This window comes from Lathyrus oleraceus, chromosome 3, assembly GCF_024323335.1.
Source record: "Lathyrus oleraceus cultivar Zhongwan6 chromosome 3, CAAS_Psat_ZW6_1.0, whole genome shotgun sequence".
In the NCBI taxonomy this organism is placed as follows: domain Eukaryota; kingdom Viridiplantae; phylum Streptophyta; class Magnoliopsida; order Fabales; family Fabaceae; genus Lathyrus; species Lathyrus oleraceus.
In genome coordinates this window covers 224210142-224232833 of record NC_066581.1, presented here as the reverse complement: position 1 = coordinate 224232833, position 22692 = coordinate 224210142, and the positions used below count along the sequence as shown (strand labels likewise).

The 22692-nt window shown below is 34.1% G+C and overlaps 2 protein-coding genes across 2 annotated transcripts; one reads left to right on the top strand and one right to left on the bottom strand.

The window, feature by feature from the left end:
- Positions 1-7008: 7008 nt before the first annotated feature.
- On the bottom strand, positions 7009-7380 carry LOC127130528 (secreted RxLR effector protein 161-like). Its single transcript, XM_051059520.1, has one exon. The coding sequence runs from the start codon at positions 7378-7380 to the stop codon at positions 7009-7011; it is 372 nt and encodes a 123-aa protein (XP_050915477.1).
- Positions 7381-11830: 4450 nt separating this feature from the next.
- On the top strand, positions 11831-12519 carry LOC127129099 (sigma factor binding protein 1, chloroplastic). Its single transcript, XM_051058400.1, has one exon. It carries the CDS (start codon positions 11931-11933, stop codon positions 12402-12404), a length of 474 nt encoding a protein of 157 aa, XP_050914357.1. The 5' UTR covers positions 11831-11930; the 3' UTR covers positions 12405-12519.
- Positions 12520-22692: the final 10173 nt, after the last annotated feature.

Genomic DNA, 22692 nt, shown 5'->3' with positions numbered 1-22692 from the left:
TTGCACATGGGAGGAGCAAACACATTTAGATGCCGTTTCACTATTTGAGGGAACTTGTTGGTGAAGGAAGGTTACGATTGGGATATTGCGGAAGTGAGGACCAAATTGCTAATTTGATGACTAAGGGAGTCATAAATGATGTGTTCAAGAGGTTGAAGATGAGCATGTGCATGGTAGACTTGCAGCACTTGAATTAAGGTGGTGTGTTGAAGTTTGAAGAGTAATTAAAATGTTGTAACCGGTTACCACAGGTGTATAACCGATTACAGGAGCGTTAGATATGCATTCTAGTAGCAGAAAAGTCTGATTTTCAAAGGTGTAACCGGTTACCACTAAAGCTGAATTAATTTATGTTTTATCCAATGTCAGGTGTAACTGGTTACACGTTTTGCTGTAACCGGTTACAGACACGAATTTTTGTATTTTCTACTATTGTACTTGACCATTTTAAGTCTCAATTGTTTTGTATCTCATGTACAAGTGTTTAGGGTGCACTCTCAATCAAGATAATAAAATCATAACTTCTCACCATCAACTCTCTCTCTCTCTCTCTCAATTCTTCTCTTTCACTCTCCACATCCAAAATTTCTCAACTTTTGCTTTCACCAATCTTATGGTTGCTTGTTTCAACATTAGAGTGCATGTTATTGAAGGTGGATTTTAAGAAGGCTTATGACTATGTAGCTTGGGATTTTTTTAGATTCATGTTGAAGAACCTAGGATTTGGTTAGAAATGGTTGTCGTGGATGAAAGCTTGTATTTTTAACACTACTTTCTCTATCTTAGTGAATGTGAGCCCCACAAAAGATTTTAGAGGTTTAAGGGGTTTAAGACAAGGGAATCCATTATCCCCCTTTCTCTTCTCCATTGTCGATGAAGGTTTAGCAAGACTAGTCAAAAGAGCAGTAACTATTGGTAAATTTAGAGGAATTAAAATCAATGAAGGGGTTGAGTACAACATCCTACAATTTGAAGATAATACAATGTTTTTGGGGGAATGTTTGTGGGATAATGTGTGTGGCATGAAGGAAGTCTTAAGAGGTTTTGAATTGGTGTTCGGGCTCAAAGTTAATTTTTTTCAAAAGCAAGATGTATGGTCTGAATGGTAGTGATCATTTTCTTCAAGCAGCATCTTTGTTTTTGTCTTGCAGTATAGATTCAATTCCTTTCAACTTCTTAGAAATTCAGGTTGGCTCTATAAAGGTGTCTTCATGGAAAGGTCTTTTGGATGATTTGAGAGTGAAACTTTCCTCCTGAAAAGGGAAGCTTCTCTCTGTTGGTGGAAGAATAACCCTTATTAATTCAACTCTCAACTCAATTTCTATTTACTTGCTCTCATTCTTAAGGCTCATAAAGTTGTTTTAAAGGAAATTATTAGGACTCAGAGTGATTTTTTATGGTTGGGTTGTGAAGATAAAAAAGGGGTTAGATGGATTAGTTGGAAGATTGTGTGTAGAAGTAAGAGTGAAGGAGGTCTAAGAGTAAGAATTGTCTATGATGCACGGAATTCGACACGGACACCAGGACACGACACGAAACAGACACTTCGATACAGATAATGTTAAAAACATAGGACACCAACATTGTTACATATACGATAGTATTTGAACTTCATTTATTAGAAAAGAGTTAAAAGTATCCTAATCAACATTATTGTCTTTAATTTTATATTGATAACATTACTTCAATACATGATTAACCCTTTTAGATCATTGTAAGAATTTCCTTAAAATATATATAAGGTGTGTTGAAGCAAAGAAAAAAACAAATTCTTTTTTAAACACTTGTCAAAGTTGTCTGAGATGTGTTATATAAGTGTCAAACGAATATCGAATACCGTTTTAAAGACCGTCAAAGCAAATAAAATAATCAGTTGTTTGGGGACACTTGTCTGACTTTTTCAATACTTGTTTGATTTTTCTGACACATGTCATACAAGTGTAATATAAGTGTCGGACACATGTCAGATACCGACACGTGTCGGACACCACGACACACTTATTCTTAGAGGTGTCTGTGATTCTCTATAGTAGAAGTTATCAATAAGGCGCTTTTGTGCAAGTGGAAATGGAGATTGTTAAAAGACCATGAAGCCATTTGGAGGAGCTTGTTGGAGCATAGATAGGAGGTAGTAGATTGTGAGTTTTTACAATATAATTGAGGTAGAAACAAGAAAGTCGAGTCATTGTGGTGGAGAGATTTGATGAGTGTAGGTATCAAAGAGATGGGAGAGACTGGTTGGTTTTCTAATTTGGTGACTTGCGAATTGGGCAGAGGAAATGCAACTTAGTTTTGATGGAATAAGTGGCTAGGAAATCAGCCCCTAAAGGAAGTATTACCGTATGTATTCAATGTATCAGGGAATAAAATGGAAAAGGTGGATGATATGGAGGATTGTATTAATTGTCATTGGTTTTGGTGTTTTAATTTTTGGGGCCTGAACTGCCAGGAGGACTTGGCAGAAGAAGCGAAGAACTTCTGAGTTGTTAACCGAAGTGATTCCATATCGATACAAATAATATATGATTGTTCGGCGTTTCGTTTTTTTGGGTTGTTTCTCTGTCAATTCTTGCTACAGGTGGTTGATGGATCGATAGGAGCCGCATTCCTTGGATGATGATTCTCAAATGTTGTCCTTTGTGTTTCTTTGAGGAAGAGTCGCGAATCATTTGTTAGTGCAGTGCCCGATTTATGTTGCAGTTTGAGATAAGTCTGCAGTTGAATAAATTCTGCTAACATCACCGAAGTGATTTTGTTACGGCGAATGCTGAGAAGTTTTTAGATCAATTGAAAGGGAGAAAGTTCAAGCACATGAGTTTGATGATATGGTTAGCAATTTGTTGGAGCTTATGGATAAAGAGAAATGATGTTTTATTTAATGATGAAATTAGAAATGTGGAAGATACTATTGTTTTGTGTATTAAGATTATTTCTTGGAACTAGTTGATTATAGACGGTAGGAGTAGGAACAATTTTAGTTTCTATGATTGGTGGTAGGGGTGGCAAACGGGCATGCCCGCCCCGTATAGGCCCGCCCCGCAAAAGCCCACAAAAAAACAGGGCGGGGCGGGGCAGTCATAGTTGAGGATGCGGGCCTAAAACTTAGACCCACCCCGCAAAAAAGTGAGGGCGGGGCGGGGAAAGCCCGCGGGCACTGCACTCGTTAAGCCTAAAAATGCAAAAATATATGTAAATACACGTGCCCGCAAAAGCCCGCGAAAAAAACGGGGCGGGCGGGGCGGACACATTTGAGGGTAAGGGCCTAAATCCTTGGCCCGCCCCGAACAAAAGTGCGGGCAAAACGGGCATTCCCCGCGGGCCGAGCCCGTTTTGCCACCCCTAATTGGTGGCAATTCCATGTTGATATCCTCAAGTCTTAAGTAAGGCATGTATATTTGTTCTTTTGGTGTACTTTTTTCCTTAAATTCATATTATAATTCAATTTGAGAATGAAAATCGATACTTACATATATTTATTATTAGGATTCCCTCAAATTTGTGCGTATGTGATCTTTCAATTTGTAAAATTTCTGAGCGTTTCTTAAATCTTTTTTGATGGAGATGAAGAGATCATGATAGACTTAATATTTTTATTGTTCTACAAATGGAAACTATATCCCATATATTTAACTCTATGGTTATTTATTAGTTTTTAATATTACAATTTGTCCATTCATCAAATTAAATGTTGAATTATGATATCTGCACAATAATCTTTTCTTTTATGACATTTATACTCTTAGTCACAAATTTATTGAATATTAATTAAACCTTTTTAAGTCTTCACTAATTATTTATGGTTCTAACACTTTAATTGTTATCTTTGTGATCTAAAATTCTATCATAATAGGTTAGAAAAACTCAATTATGAATTTAATATCTTTTACAGAGTTAAGGATGATTAGAGAGTAAATTTTTTATCGTTGTAATTATTTGAAGTGAAAAATAAAATTATAAATGAGAGTTATTAGTAGACCACTCTATTATTTTGTAAGTCCGATGACAGTAACCACAAAATATACTATTAAAGACGTTTTAAACCATGCACGGCCCAAGGGGCAGGATACCTCCACCTCCACATTGATTCTTAAATTTTATTTAGAGAATTTCTTAAGGCATCATTTCTGAAGATGTATTTCTGGACACATTTCTTTACACTCAAATAAGACCATACTGAGAGGCGCCATATATGTTGGGTAATTTTTATTCCGGAGATGCATCTCCTGAACATTTTAGGAAAATACCTTAATTATTTAATATTTCAGTGGATATTTTGAAGATGCATCTATGAAATTATGAGCGGCATTTTAAAATTTACATCACCTTTGTATGTCAAATATTTCCGGAGATGCACCTTCGGAAATATCTGATAAAAGAATCAGTTACATGATCACATATCTATTGTTGACATAGTTGGTTTTAACCAAATCTTTCATCCTAATAATTGTATGTAATTGTGTTTCAATATAAATAAAGTGTTATATATTCAAATTTTGTTCATATTTTATCTTTATGCATTTTTTATCTTCCCCGTGACAACATTTGTGTTTTTGTCAATGAAAAAACAGGTTATGTTTTAGTGTTATGTTTTGAAACTGCTTCAAGACAAGTTTCGGAGATACGTCTCCGGAACTAGATAATAGGGTGCGATTCCAAAGATATATCTCCGAAATCAATATGTCAGTCATTGAATGATCCATATTGATATATAACTTCTATAAATTAAGGTGTTATTATGTAGATTTCACACAAACTAAAAATATCTCAAATGTCGCCACTAAACATTGACTGATATGTCGGAAATGTCTCCTTCTTCAGCGGAGCTCCCGAGCGCACGTTCAAGCTCAACGACTTCACTTCCCTAAATGATATCAAAGACAAAATCCATTATCTCCTACCTTACGGAGATAATCGAAAGAGTAAAAAGCTCGAGTACCGTTCACCGTCGATTGACAACGGAGGGAAGATTGAGTTTAACAAATTTGAGCTCAACACGCAAGCAGATGCAAGGGCTATGTGAAAAATGTTTTTCCGTTTCGAAACAAAAGTTCCGCTTGAGTTGAAAGCGACGATTTTAAGACCCGTCGAAGATATTCTGAAGATGTTGAAGCGTCCACCTGGATATTGAAGTAATGTTGCATTTTATGTTGAACTCATTTATATAATCCTAATTTTATTTTATGAATCTTAATTTCAATTTGATAAAATCCTTTGTTTTTGGGTTTGGTATTGATGTGTCTGGCTTACGGAAATGTAACTACGGGAAATTCCCAGAGATGCATCTCCGAAATAAAATAAACCAAACAATATAGCGTCACTCTCAATGATTTTATTTGAGTGTGTGTTAGGGTGCTTCCGGACATACATCTCTAAAAACAGAGAGCATTTTTGGAAATTCACATGGTGCGGTAGAAACTTATAGGGTGCTAAAGAAACTCTCTTTTGGCTATCTCTTTTATTATTCTTTTTTACATAAAATTTAGATGAGTAGGATTTCAAAATCTCATTAGAATCATCAAAACACACACACACACACACACACATATATATATATATATATATATATATATATATATATATATATATATATATATATATATATATATATATATATATATATATATATATATATATAGAGAGAGAGAGAGAGAGAGAGAGAGAGAGAGAGAGAGAGAGAAAGAGAGAGAGAGAGTATTCATTAAAAATATCCTCATATCGGCGGCTGAGAAGTCTTTTTTAATTTTCACATTTTGAATTTTTTGGTTTTCAATTCTATAGGAAGATGGTTGTTTTATTATTTGTGTTAGAAAAAAATACCCGTGAAAACAAGCATACACGGTACATAACACGTTTTATCCAATCAACATTGTATAAGGCAAAAGAACATGAAAATATAATCTATTTACTCGTAAGTCATAGGGCCGGTTTGTTTTTGGCTTTTCTTTAAAATGATTTTTATAGTGTAACATATTTTGATGTAAAAATTTTTTACAAAGAAACTTTTAATAAAAGTTTCAAATAAAAATTTGGTTTGAATAGTTATTCTTAAAATGTTATTTTAGGTATTTCATCATTTTATCGATTTTTTTTTGGATATCACAATTTTGAAAAATCACTTAATTTTGAAGTTATTTCAAATAGCTTTTCTTAAAAATCATTTTTGAAATATAACATTTTGAAAAAACTATGATTTTGACTATCCTTTGATCTTCAATAATGTAGGTTTATGTTATAGTATATCAAAGTTAGTCTTTTAATTTATAAAAAATAAATTTAGAAAAACTTGTAATATTTTGAAAAACATTTTTTTTAAATCTATTTTCAAAAATACAAAGAAAAAATCCATTTTTTTAAAGCTAAAACAAACTGGCCCATAATTTCTAGTAAGACATAATTTTTTAAATGGTTATATTTAATCGTGAAATATATGTATACTTTTTTTTTTGGTACAAGTATAGAGACTAATTTTGCCATAGTTTAATCATGAAAAATCTAAGATTTTATGTTGTGTTGTAAATCACCTTGCATGTTGGTGCATAAGAAGAAAAAAGATGAAGATATAAGAGAGAGAATGTAAATCTGGAACTAATTTCTATTACTAAAATTCTAAAATCTATTACAATTGATTCACACACTTTAACTAAACAAAAGTTGAATATTTATACACACTCAGAAGCTGAGTTGTCAAACCAAAAGGCATCTCAAATTAAACTATTAAATGACACTTAAATGAAATGCTAACGAAATTAGGATTACACTTCAATATCATCCTTTAATCCACATTGAAAATTAAAATTAATAACATCAATCGCATCCCTCAATTGGATAAAATGTCGAGTCTTGATAGCTTTGGTCAGCACATCTGCAAGTTGCTTCTAAGTGTTATAGTGAACAACTTCAAGCACTCCTTTCTGAACCTGATTACGCAGAAAATTAAACTTTGTATCAATATGCTTGCTCCTTTCATGCAACATTGGATTCTTGGCAAGGCTTATAGCTGATTTGTTGTCAATCATCAACTTTTTCAGGCTTGCTCACCTTGATCTTCAGATCCTGCAACAAGTTCAAAATCCACACATCTTGACAAGCAGACAAAGCACCTGCAATATACTCAGCATCACATGTTGACAATGCAACCACTGGTTTGGAGCACCAAGAAATGAGATCTCTCAGATACTTGAAAAAATATCCATAAGTACTTCTTATGTCAACTCTGTCTCCACACCAATCAGAGTCTGAATAACATATCAACTCTGACTCAAATTTAACATCAGAGGGAAACAAAACTCCATACTTTAGAGTCCCCTTGATATACCTCAGTATCCTAACAGTAGCTTGGTAATGTGGCCACTTTGGTTTGTTCATAAACCTACTCACCATTCCAACTACATATCAGATGTCAGGTCTGGTGTCATAGAGATATCTCAATGAGCCAACCAATTGTTTAAAAGTTGTAGCATATACATCATCACCCTCAACATCAAAATCTAACTTGTGATTTGTTTCAGCAGGTGTGATTGCAGACTTGCAATTTATAAGCTCAAATCTCTTCACAAGCTCAAGTTCATATTTCATCTGAAGCATAATTATACCTTTCTTAGAGTATAAAATCTCCATCCCTAGAAAATATACCATCTTTCCTAGATCAGTCATATCAAACTCATTCATCAGCACCTTCTTGAACTTAACTATCTCATGTGAACATCCTCATGTTAGCAATATATCGTCAACATAAAGACATACCAAAATCATATCGCTTTTAGAGGTATGCTGAACATAAACACCATAATTCATCTCATATTTTTTGAATCCTTGAAGCTTGAAAAATGAATCAATTTTCAGATTCCAGGCTCTAAGAGCTTGTTTCAGTTTATACAATGCTTTATGCAACTTGTACAACATCCCTTCCTGATTCTTTTTAACAAATCCAGAAGGTTGTAACACATAAACTTTCTCTTGTAAATGACCATCGTAAATGCATATTTCACATCTAAATGTATAAGAGGCCAATTTCTATTAGCAGTTATAGCAATCACCAATTTGGTTGTTTCATGTCTAGCTACAGGTGAAAACACTTCAAGGTAATCTAATCCAGATTTCTGTAGAAATCCTCTGGCTACTTACCTTGCTTTGTGTTTACCAATTGATCCATATGACTTCAGTTTCAACTTGTAAACCCATATTACACTAATGTATTTCTTGTTCTTTGGAAGCTCAGTCAACTTCGAAGTCTTGTTTATTTCTATAGCCTCGAGTTATTCTTTCATGGCCTTCAGCTACACCTTCTTCATGAGAGCCTCTTCAGTACTGACTAGTTAAAGTCTACTAGCATGTCACATTTAATGACTTCCCCTTCATAGTCTATCTCAATATCTTGCAACATGTTAAACTCCGCAAATCTTCTTGATATTTGTTTGATTCTTTGTGGTCTCTTTCAGAATCTTCTTCAGATGTTGGAACAGTATCAGATGCTGGAATACCTTCAGAGTCTGGTCCACCTTCAGAGGCATGATCACCACTATAGTCTGGATCATTATCAGAATTAAATTCACCTTCAGAGTCAGATTCGCCTTCAGACTTTCCTTCAGCATTAGAGTCACCTTTAGACTTTGACTTATCTTCAGATTCAAAATCTCCTTCAGAGGAAGATTCTCTTTCAGAGTCTGAAATATCTTCAGAAGTTAACTCAGGTGTTAACACTGCACCAGAGTTGGATTGAGACTTGTTCCACTCCCACGCTTCTGATTCTTTCATAATGACATCTCTGTTGAATTCAACTTTTTTAGTGACAGGACAATATAGCTTATAAGCACTTGAATTGTGGTACCCTGCATGCAAAATGACTCTACTTCTGTCATCCAACTTCCTTCTCTTAGCATATGGGACATGTTTATAACAAACAAAACCAAACACCTTCAGATGGCTCACACTTTGCTTATCTCCAGCCCACTTCTCAAAAGGAACAATTTCTTTCAGCTTCTTGGTTGGACACCTGTTGAACACATATGTTGTAATGGTAACAACTTCTCCTACAAGGTAGGAGGGAACTTCTTCTCCTTCAGCATGCTCCTTATCATATAAAGCAAAATTTGGTTTCTTCTTTCAGCATGACCATTGTGTTGGGGAGTGAATGGAGGAGTAACCTCATGCTCAATTCCATTCTCCTCACAATATTTCTTGAACTCTGTAGAGTTGTACTCACCTCTACCATCAATTCTGAGAATTTTCAGCTTCTGACCACTCGGTCTTTTAGCCTTCACCTTGAACTTCTGAAACTCATCAAACACCTCATGCTTAAACTTGATGAGTGCTACCCATGTCATTCTTGTGAACTTATCCACAAATGACACAAAGTACTTATTTCCTCCAAGTGAATGTACTTCAAATGCTCCACATACATCATAATTTACTACTCCTAAAGCATGTTTTGCTCTTGGAGCCACTTCTGATGCAAATGGAAATATAGGTTGCTTTCCTTCCATGCACATCTCACATGAATTCTCAAGCTTCACAATATTAGGAATTCCATGTATCATCTTCTTAGAACTCAGAGGCCCTAAGCTTCTAAAGTTCAAATGCCCCAATTTCTTGCACCACAACTCACTGTCACCTTTAGCACCTTCACCACTAAGACATTTAGTTTTAGTTGTTTCCACATTCACCTTGAATATTCTATTGCTTCCTTATTCAGATTGCATAACCAGCTTTTGATCTAGATCATACAACTTCAAGAGATTTCCCTTCATAGTAACTGAGAAACATTTCTCAACTAGCTGATCTACACTTATCAGATTACTTTTCATGCCCGTAACATACTAAACATCCTTGATTAGAACAATTTTTCCATTCTTCACTCTGACCTTCACATTTCCCATTCCTTCAGCATTCAGATACTTATCATCATTACATCTGATTTTTATCCTCTTTCTAGAGTCAAAATTAACCAGCCATTGTTTGTTTCTAGTTAAGTGATTTAAGCAGCCAATGTTCATATACCACCACTTTACCAAATATCCACCATTAGATTTATAATCCATCAACATTACAGGTTCATCATCAGAATCTCCTCTGACTATGTTTGTTTATTTTGATTTCCTTTCCTTATTTGACCAACACTCAGCAGTAGAGTGACCAAACTTCTTCCAATAATAGCATTGAATTTTCTTCTTGTCAAGCTTCTCCTTTCCCTTCTGATGTTTCTTTTCATCAGAATTAGAAACTTCTGACTTCTGATAACCACCACCATGTATCTTCTAGGCCTCTGACCAAAATTGTTTCTGATTCTTCTTGACAGAAGATGCTTTTAGAGCCTACTCTACCTATCTTTCAGAGTTTCTCTCAGTCATACGCAACTCTTATACCTCTAGACTACTTTGCAACTCTTCAAATCTCATGATGCTAAGATCCTTAGAATGTTCAATTGCTACAACAATGTAATCAAACTAAGGAGTAAGTGACCTTAGTACCTTTTCAATGATTACTTGTTCAGAGATAGTCTCTACATAAGATTCCATCTCATTTATGATTAGAATCACTCTAGAGATGTAATCAGGTACATTCTCATTGTTCTTCATGTTGAGATTCTCATACTACTTACGTAGAGACTAAAGTTTCACCTTATTCACTGATGCATCGACGCCATAACAACGCACCAATGTGTCCCACAGAGCCTTCGCTGTTGTTGAATCAGCGGTCTTCTCAAACACGTTTAGATTCACACATTGATAGATATAGAACATAGCCTTTCGATCCTTCTTCCTCATCTCTCTTTGTGTGTTTCTTTGTGCTTCAGTTGCATCTGTTGCAACAACTGCATAACTGTCATTAACGAGATCAAGAACATCTTAAATGTCAAACAACACACACATATGAATCAACCATCGATTCCAATTCTTTTTATTAAAGACTGGAAGCTTCGTGTTCAAGCTACTGTTTCCACCATTCATCTTCGTTCTTGTGCAAGAATTCACTAAGATCTCACCAAACACTCATGTTTTTCAATCCCTCAGAATAAAAAAATATGATTCTGTTACGTTTCTGATCTTCAATTTACTGTGAATTGAATGAACATCAATCAACCACACACGCCTCACGTTCACTCATGTTTCCCTTGGTGTTTTTCGTTGATCCGAACTGGAGCTCTAGATGCCAATTGTTGGTTCACAAAAAGGAAGAAGATGAAGATGGAAGAGAGAGAATATAAATTTGTAACTAACTTCTAACTACTGAAATTCAAAATTGAGTTACAACTGAATAACACACTTTAACTGAACAAAAATTCAGTATTTATACACACTCAGAAGTTGAATTGTCAAACTAAAATGCATCTCAAATTAAACTCTTAAATGACACTTAAGTGAAATGCTAACTAAATTAGAATTACACTTCAATATTAAACGACCCGTCTATTTATTATACAATGATTTTATATCAAAATTATATAAATTTTTATTTGTCTTAAAAATTTTAAAATTTATAAATAAATTTTTATAATAAAAAAACTAAATAAGTTTTATATTTTAAAATATTTATTTTAAAATTCGTCAGCCATGATATACATAAAATTAACTTTAAAAAGGATAAAAATGAATCGGAACAATAAGATTTATGACAAATTTTTATTCAATTAGAGAGATTAATGTTTTTTTTTTTGGAAATAGAGAGATTAATATTTTTAGTTGATTAGAGAAATAGATGAGTTACACAAAATAAATTGTGAAAGAATAAATAAAATAATGAGACTAAAAAGTGCACAGCACGCGCGGCTAGTGTCGGCTGTGATTTGCATTATGCCAATCGCTCTCGCTCTCCATTTAACTTTCCATTAATTTGCTTCCATCACAGTTATTTTCCCCTTTCATTTTCCTCTTCACTTGTTATCTTCAACAAAACAAAACCCAATAGTACTAAGTTCTTGTCTGCAAACAACCATGAACACCACTACCACTAGCAGCACAAATTCAGTGATTAATTCTCTACAACAAAAGACACCAACAAAAATAACCAAATCTATAAAGAAAAACAGCAAACCCATCAAGGTAGTTTATATTTCCAACCCTATGAAGGTTAAGACCAGTGCCTCTGACTTTATGGCACTGGTCCAAGAACTCACGGGTCAATACGCTGAATCACCGCCGGATCCTTCGAAATTTCAGGAGTTCGTCAGCGATAACAGCGTCACTGACCCTGAGAATATTAGAATGGGTTGTGATGAAAATGATTTCACGGTTGTGGCTGTGCCTCCTCTTGCGGATTCTGATGAACAAGTGGTGAAACCTGGTGGAGAATGCTCATATGAGGGTTTTGATGAAGATGTACTTTTGACTCCTCAGATGGTGGAGAATATTTGGGATCTGCTTCCAACAACTGCATTTTATGAACCTTTTCAATTTGATAGCTATTGATTCTGTTGCAGTGTAATTATATATATTATTTGGTAAGGTCAAGATAGCTTATATATATTCTCTTAAAACTTATATATATTTAATAAATTTAGACAAGTGTCATTTTATTGCTTTATGTGACTGAACCTGATGAATGATGCAGTTAACTGTACCTTAAATTTTGATACTTTGTTCAATTTTTAATGAGTTGCATACTCTCCCATGATGCAGCAACTTATATATACAAGACAATAATGACTATAATAATTAGGTTTTTATAGGAATTTAATGTTGCTTAATGCATAGTTTTAATCTGGTGTTGGAGTTGCAATTGCGATTGCTCTGATGTTCATTGCGACTGCATATTATGAAATCATTTTTTAAATTCTCACTACATTGTATATCCATTGTATAAGACTCTCGATTTATTCTGTTAATATTGATTGAGATGAACTTGAAATATACACTTGATAGATTGTTATAGTAAAAAATTTCATTAGTTAGATAGAAAATTGATTTTAGGGTTCTAAAATTTTAATTTTTTAGTGAAAATTTAAATGAACATGATTAAAATATATATCGATGATATTATTTTCGATACTATTAACAAGTCCTTGTATAAAGATTATTTTCGATACGATGCAGATGAATTTGAAATGTCTATAATGGAAGAGTTTCTAAACTTTCTTAGGTTATAAATGCATCGATTAAAGGAAGACACATTCATCAATCAAACTAAATATTATAAAGAGTTACTAACAAGAATTGGTATAGAAAAAACAAAAAAAAACTATTTCAAATCCCATGAGCACTTCATGCAGTATGGATAAGGATTAGGTAGGGCAAGCAGTTGAAGAAAGGAAACGTCAAGGTATGATCAATTCTATTGTTTATCTTACCGCATTTCTTCTTGATATTGTGTTTGTTGTCTGTTTGCGTGCACATTTTCAAACAAACCCTAATAAATCGCACATCATTGCAGTCAAACACACTGTGAAGTACCTCACTACCACACCACCTATGAGCTTATGGTACTCCAAAGGGATTAATTGTTTAGTTGGGTTCTTGGATTCTAATTTTGCTGGTTGTGAATTGGATCGAAAAAGTTCCAACGGTACGTGTCACTTTCTTGGTAACTCGCTTGTCTCTTAGGATGGTAAGAAATAAGCAAGTGTTGCATTATCCAGAACTGGAGCAGAATAGGTCAACACGGGTAATTATTATTGTGCGACTTGTTTTATGTTGAAATGTGCAGTTGCAGGCGAGTTACTTGAGGACAAGCAACAATTAAAGTTTGGGGTTGTAATGACAATCTGTAATTGCATGAATTTAGTCGAAGAATCAGATTAAAACAAGTGAAAGATGAGTCCAAAGGAAGAAGAAAGACCAAAGAATGAGGAAAAAATAACTAAGTGTGAATAAATTGGACTTAGTGAAAAGTTAGGTGAAAAAAGGAGAGAAAGAGTGCAACTTCAGGAAAAATCATGTGCACCATAATGCAACATCCCATGTGCGATAATGATATAAAAGTTGCATCGTGCACGCGATGGCTACTTTTTCTAGGCTTTTTCTGATGCGTCTGATTCATTATGAGCTCTTTTTAAGGCGAATTTATGCACTTTGATAAGGGTTACAAATTTTGGAGAACAAAGGACTATTTTTACAGCATCAAGGATGATTTTGAGGGCAGTGGAAGTCATTGGAGGCCATTACTTCAAGGGAATTCACATGCTATTTTCATCTATCGTTTTTGATATTGTAATTTGAATTATGAGTAACTAAGCTCCTATAGGTTAGGTTGTGTTATGATGAACTTATTTCAATATTATTGGGTAATATATTGATTTGACTTTGTATGAACCTTTTGATAAATAATCCCATTCAACTGCTTATTATTCTTAATGCTTTTTATGTGAGGTACTCTTTTAAATTGATTGTGGGCACATACAAAATACTGACCATTAGTCCATGTGTTGGGCCTAGGGCAATTGTTGTACTTATGTTGGTTGAATAGGAATAGGAGACCCCGGGTAGTGGCATAGGGAATTAAGATTTTATGCATCGCCTAATCTTGCTTATGCTGGTGGACTAGGGATAAGAAGCTCCGAGTAGTGATTAATGAGTTATTTTGCAAGGGATCGATTATATTAGCTTTGTTAGTTCATCGTGGGTTATAATGATAAGATCATTCATATAAGACACTAAACATCAATAATAGAGAACTAAGGGATTATAAACACAACCTGACCGCTTTCGCAATTTTGTTTAAACACTTATTTTCTTTTCGCATTGCAAACTTGAAACCCCCATTTTACTATTTTCTATACATTGCACACATTTTATCTTGTTAAAAAGTCATCCCGGTGGATTCCATCTTTTTATTACTGAGACACTATCGATACACTTGCTGAGAATTCATCATGATGCTTAGATGATGAAGGTATATATTGGGGATGAGGAATTCAGGATCCTCCAAGCTACTGAGGAGGTACATGCCTAGGAACTAGAACAAATAAGGCTTGAGATTGCTAGGGTACATATTGAAGGGGAGACAAAAAAAAAGTTGATTGATATCCAAATGGAAATGTAGAGAAACCCTGAGTGAATAATAGTAAAGTGAGAGATGTAGCTATGAGTGGAGCATAATGGATGGAGTAGGGATCAATGTCTGCATGGGAGTCTGACTAGACTATAACATAGGTATAAACATATGGTACTGAGCCACCTCGTGTGTAATAATCCTCGTGTGATGGTGGGTTTTACCCTTACCCTTATCCCTAGTCAGGGTGGCATTTTTGTTAATTTTGAGAGATAAATACAATAATTAATATACCAACACAAAACAATATTATAAGTATGAAGAGTTAAGTTCATTAATTAGAGAAATATAATACGCAAAACGCACAAAGTAAAAATAGTTAATGTTACAAAAGTAATTTATTCAAACTATATATCCTAATATTTTTCATTGTATTCATCTAATTCGATATTGTCTTCAGACCCATACTCTTCATATTCTTCATCCATAAGATTTATTGACAACGAGATAGTCAAATACACTTGTTGATCGTCAACCTTTATATCACACCGACTTGTAATCTGTTCGATTTCAATCACGTCATTAATGAGTGAATTCCATCATCTTGGCAATTTGCATCTTCTTCTAGATCGTCAGGTTCAATTTGACCTATTGATTTTGACTTGATTAGAACACACGCTACTACAAAATACACATAAGGTAACAAGCTTTTACCTCAGATAATATGCCAACCGAAATAATAACCCTTAATTATGCGTCTGCATTTTTATTTCTTTTATTAATATAAATTTCTAAAATTATGTTCCTCAGGGGACAGATGTTAGATTAGATGTCTGGGACAACTTATCCAACTTATTAAACTAGATTTAATATAACATGACATCAATTATGAATAAGTGTGAAAAAAATAAAGAACACAATAGAATTGGTAACCCACTTTGATGCAAATAACACCTACTTATGGATGGCACTCTACCTAAGAAAGAAAATCCACTCTTTAATAGAATTAGTTCAAAGTGTCTTAAATGAGCAAGCCCTTTATTCAATGTCTCTCTTATTAATTCTATCCTTAGTGTATTTCTACTTAGGACTCCCACTAAATATAAGAACCCCCTACCACTTTCTCTCAATCATTAACCCTAGTGATCAACAATAACAATAACTTAAACAAAATGATCAATGTTGAGTTGCAACTCAACTAAATAAACTAACTACTATGTCATGTGACTGAAGCAATAATGTGGTATACAATTAACAACATACTCATCCTAAAACACAAACTATCACTAAGGCTCATAATTTTCAAGGTGTGTAATGAGTCTCTATATATAGAAATCCAATTTCTGGGCTTTTTCCAATGAGCTTTAGCAGCTCTAATTTCGTCCATATATTGTGGAGATTCGGTTAGGTTTTTTTTCATCAAATCAGCTCCACTTGAAATAAATATTTGATTTGAATTTAAATTTAAATCTCCATGATTTAAATTTAATCTAATTAAATAATCAAACAAATCAGATCGCTAATAGATATCAACAACACTTGTTGCACAAGTAATAGAAAGATGCACTAAAGACAATTGGAAAACACACGCATACAACAACAAGCTTGTCATGCCGACAAGGGACACATGATGGGACATCTGTTCCCACATATGACTTTCTTCACAAAAGAAGTTGGGGCCAAATGTTCCGCACCATCTAGAACATCATGTCCAACATGTGTTCATACCATGTTGTTAACATAAATTAGCTAATCCAGAAAGTAACAATAATCTCCTCTTTGGAAAATTTTGGAAAAACAACATTCTTCAAAAACATCCAAGATGTGAAAAACATTAAGCACCTTACATACAAGCATATAGAGCAAATAACAACAACAACAGAAATATCAGCAGCACACATCAGAGCAAACACACAACAACAACAACAAAAGTCATAAGATATGTGGTTGTTATACATCAGTCAATCAGACACACAATGATGCTTTATGCAATCATTAAGACTAGTTAGTCATGCACACATAATTAGTAGTTAGTGGACGATATTTAGAAGCTACTACTAGCATACATCGATAAACATACCATAATTCAGGGCTAGATACCAGGCGGAAAATTTAGCATGTCTGCACACACAGTCAGATCAGAACAGTTAGTACCAATCACATAGTCAGCAACATATTAGATCAGCACAACCCATACACACACATCAATATATAGTAGTCACACCATTACACCACACACCATTAATCATACCATTACTCTCCCTTTTTTCCATAATTTGACAAAGGTGTTCCTCATAGAAACCAAACAGTCAACACAGAGGTCAGTATGTTAGCACAAACACAATGGATCAGGAGAAGACAAACATCAAACAATATCACAAATGTTGAACAAGATGCTAGATCATCAAGACAATTATTGGTAACAAAACCAAAACACGGATGAGTGCAACTGAAGAAGCATAATATAAGGTTATTACATAACCACAAATATAAGCCTAAAAACATAAAAGGCCAAAAGATTCAACACAACTTCAACTTGTTAACATCAGTATTAAGAGTTGGATTTTGAGTTGTTAGCTTCTGCACTTGAGGATTCTGAGCTGTCAGCTTCTTTACCACTAGCAGAATTTTCTTCCTCTTCTTCTTCATAGTCAGTTATGTCTTCATCCTCAAAATCCTTCTCCTTTATCAACATTTTGATAAATTCATCCACACTCATCTTCTTGATGGTACTTGAGGTAATAGTCTCTTGTAGAGCCTTTGAAACCTCCATCAGCTCAGACAACACATCTTTTCTGGTGGCATTGGATACAAGTGAAGAGCTTCCACCAGCAGTCTGACCATGATGCTTGACCACAATGTCTGGGACACATGTGTCCATATAAACATCTTCTTGTCAAGGGTCAGAGGCCCAATCTTTTTGCATGGAGTTTCTTGAGGGTGCAAAACTTCAGGGTGTTACTTTAAGATAATGTCAGTGATTAAGCATATAAAAGCTATTGGTAGCTTCACTACAAAAGAATCAGCATGTTTCATGATCTAATTAAACACATACTCACCAAAGTTAATCTTAGACTTGGTTCAAATTAGAAAGATCAACTTGGCCAAAGTAGGAGTGATGCTTGAACTGTGATTAGTGGATTCCCAATTTGCTGCCCCTATCCTATTCAAAACAACATACTTAACACTCAATTTACCACAAGAAATTAACACTTTGTTGGCTATTGTTTCACTTGACCAATAATTTTTTCTTTTTCTATCTTGTCTATAGATAGAACTTTTTCAGACTAAGCTGACTTGTTTCTTCCTAGATAAGCATCAATAATTGAGGGTGAGAATTTCACACACTTCCCTCTAACATAGACCTTCCTATACTCATGACTACCTTTAACAGTCAGATGACGGGTTCACAATGAACTAATTGATCAGTATTTCATAGCATGGTCCAATATTTGAAACAGTCTTCATCAATCCTACATCCTACAACATATTTATAACCTTTTTCTACTCAAGGACATTTTTTCTCCGCTCTCTTTCATAAACAACCCTTCTTTGATAACACAATTTCCACCTTCAGACACTTGTTTCAGAATGGAAAGATACATTATCTAGTAGAGTAGTAGCAACATTCAATGTAATCATTTTTCCACCAACCTTCCTTCTGGTGGTGGACATAATTTCTTGCACATTTGCTTTAACATCTGTTCCAGACTCACTCAAATGAACAAGCTTTCTCAATAATTTTCACTTCCACCTTTATCTTCTTACTAACAAGGGAATTTTGAGGAGTTTTCTTCTTCACAATTGTTATGTTCTTCAAATAGGTTTTTGGAGGAACATTTGTTTTTGTCTCTTTCACTCCTTCAGTCATAGACTATTGTACTCTTCATAACTTTAACAACGGGTTGTTCATCTGATTCAGTCTCTTCATCTATACTCGCCATTTCTCTAGCTTTTACTTGAGTGTCTTTTTATTTAGGCTTATACACATTATCATTAAGCTTATGCATGATGTAAGCAATTGTAATCTCATCATAATCATCATTAGCCTCTTTATTCCATTCCTCTTGTCTCATATCTTCTTCATTTTGAGGCTTCTCATTACTCACTTCTTTATTGGACTCATTCTTTCCATCAGAAGTCTTACTTATAACTTCAGCCTCTACATTTTGATGCTTATCATTGAGGATATCATCAACAGAATCTTCATAGGAGACATAGTTATCATTGACAATGTCATCAAAAAACTTATCAAAGACAGGTGTTTCAACCAGATGTCCATCAACCTGGATAGGATTGACACTAGGGTTTGCTTTAACTTGTGTTTCATTAGTGTATGTGTAAGACCCTAATTTTGTCCCTAAGATCCCTCATGGCATCATAACATTGCATTTGTATTTGCCTCAAGGATCATTAGCATCCGAGTTCCCTTTGCCTTTGGGTGGGACCTCTTGTGAGTGGTTTGAGATCACCAAGCATGCTTGAATTATATATTATTGCTTTTCTCATTTTGTTTATTAACCAAAATCACAAAAATATGTCACTAACATCTTTTGTTTGTAGCTTGAGCAATCACAAGGTCCAAAGCATCTAGGAGATCTTTTGTGCAATGATAAGGTCAAGAGGAGATGAAAGCAAGCATGGTAGTGGTTCCCAAAGCTCTCCTCCATTAAATATGCCTCTCTAGTATCTCAATTCATCATTTTGATCAAAGCAAGTCAAAGGGTTTGAGGTTTGTCCCCCAAAGGAACCTTAATTCATTTGTGCACCACAATGCCTTGCTCATGAAGCAACCTCAGCCCATGGTCAAATACAATCAAGGGAAGTTCTTTAATTCATCACTTAATGCATATTTGAACTTATTTGAGTGTCCTCAATCATCAATTCATCAAGATATGAGTTGTGGATTTGAGAAGTTGATCAGTCAATTCATCTAACTATTTTGAAATGCACTGAGACCTAACTTTTTATGTGTTGGTCAAATGGAGATGATTACAAAATAAAACATGTTCTTAAGGACAATATGAACAACTTTCATGTACATCAAAAATTGATTTGAATCTTGGAAGGTCATCTCCCATTCCAACACATTATAGGTCATTTTGACTAAAACCTTAATTTTGGGTCAACTTCCCAAGGACATAACTCATTCATTTTTTATGATTTTGAGATGGGATAAAATGCATTGGAAATCTTAAGATGTATAATTCAAATGTTATGTTGGACAAAAGTTCAAAATCTCAAAGGAAATACATGTGATAGTGCAAGACATTATAGGTCCTTTTGGGCCAAATGCATTAAAAGGCAAAAAAGTCCAACTTCAAGTGCCCATAACTCTTTCACCAAAAATCCAAATGATGCAAAATTTAAGTCCATTTTTATTGTATTAAAAATATCTACAACTTTGATGTTGGAGGTTTTTTCATTTGAGGCTTGCATCATCAAAACAGAAGGGCTTGAACATTGGCCAAATTTAGAAACTTTGCCTTTACATGTTTTGCACCTTACACTTTAAACTCAAATTTCACCAATTTCCACACTTCAAATGGATTTTTGCCCAACATAACAATTGTTCCTTACATCAAAACCTTTCCAGCCATTACTCACATGATCATGTTTGGATTTGGAAAATGGTATTTTCGAAGAGGAGAAGCTTTTGGTTCAATTATGCATAACACCTCAAAATTCCATGCACAAGCAATTACCATTCAGATTACACGTCCATTTCACTTTGGTATGATTTCATATTGCATTTGGCTTTGGTTTTGGGTTTTGTGCATGATCATGCAAGCCCATGCAATGAATGTCCAAATTCATGCACACGGATTGAATCACCCTCTCCTTGCCATTTCCTCTATAAATAGAAGCTCTATTCCATTCAAAATTCATGTTGGAATCAACCTGAATTGCTGTAGAAATCAAAACTCAACCTCTCACCAAAGAAGCTATTTCACTTTTCTTCAAATTTTTCAGATCTAAAATTCAACTACATCTTGTTGAATCTTTGGATCTAAAGCTTCTAAACTTCATCCTTCAGTTCATTGATCTTCTGTTTTGATAAAGGAAGCAAGGAATCAAGCTCAAATCTCCAGAATCCAAAGTTGTTCTTCAACTGGTTTTTTCCTCCAAACTCATCATCTATTGACCTATTTGCTTGGATTTTGTGTTGGCTGAAGTCCTCTCAATGGAGGCATCATTACTGTGCGTTTAATTTTTGAAATCCATCAAGTTCTCATGAACATCACAGAATTTCCATCTCCGGTTTCTCTCAATATAGAGATCTAGAGTGGAATTGAGTGATACAGGGATGATGTACATCATCCCAGCTTTCTAACGGTGTATAGATCGTGTATTTTGGTTAAGTTTTGGTTGCCTGCAATTTTGGCCGGAAAACACAAGCTCACCGGAGAAGAAGGTGGCTCCGGTGGCCGTCCCATTGCCAGTTTGAATCTGGATCGTTGGATTCATTTTCCAGATATAATCGTGGCCTTCCATTGTTATGACTTATTTTAATGTTGGATGTTTCTCATTGACTTGGGCTTACCATGAGTGCGCGCTTCTGAACCTCAGGATTGGCCACGTCAATTAATGAGATCCAATCCAACGCTCCTTGTTTTTCTTATTTTTCTATTTTCTGATTTTTATTTCTTTTATTTCCATTATTTTCAAAAATTCATATCTTCTTCATTTTAAATCCAAAAAATATGGGACCAATTGCATTCTTCTCCAAATAATTTCTAGTTTCTAATTCTGATTTCTAATATTTTTTATTTTATCATTTGATATTTTTTGTGAATTTTCTCTTTTCTGGTTATTTTTAATTCATTTTAAATAGTTTTTGATATTCAAAAAATACAAAAATATTTTCCTAACCTATTTGAATGATGATGGATCTATGAAAAATATTCTCATCAATTTTTTAATTGATTTGAGATTTATTTGAGATTTTAGTTCAATTAGGATATTTTTATTCATTTTTAATTGATTAAAAATAGTTTCTGACTTTTAAAAATGCTGAAATTTTTTGTCAAACTTAGTTTGACCTTGTTGAACTTGGGATAAACAACTTGGACCTCTCAAGGTTGATTTGAAGTGATTTTGAAGTTTGACCTTTCTTTTACTTTTAATTCAAGTTTATTTTAATATAAAAAAATGCCAAAAATATTTTGCTTGTTGTTTGATCTCCAATCTTCATCCCATTTCTGATTTCTTATTTGTTTGACTTTAACTTTCAATGTCATTTGGTCAATACATATGGATTGGTACATCTTATTTCATCTTATGCATTTTTGATCTTTCCATTTTCATTATCCATTCTTCATCTCCTTCTTCTTCTTCTTCTTCTTCTTTCTCTTTGATCAATAAGTTAAAGGTTGATAAGTTAGCATTGATTAGAGAGACTTAATCTTTCTTGATTCAAATCTAATTCATCTTGATCAATTGATTAAGTGAATGGCTTTGCATTAAGGATATGTTATTTTCTAAATCATGCAAAAGGCTTAAACCAATACAAGATCAATTCTCTTTTTTTTCTTTTTGGCATGGCAAGTTGTTAGAACTTGGTTCACTAATCAAGACTTCTAACTTGTGTTGTTGCCTACATTATTATTGACTGACCTCAGATAGTTGTGACTTCTACATAAGTCCAATTACGATTGCTTAACATAGCGTTAAATTTGCCTTATGGCACACTAACTACTAACACTAACCATTAACAATTAACACTTGCTTATTGCACTTTACTTTTATGCAATTTACTATTCTTGCACA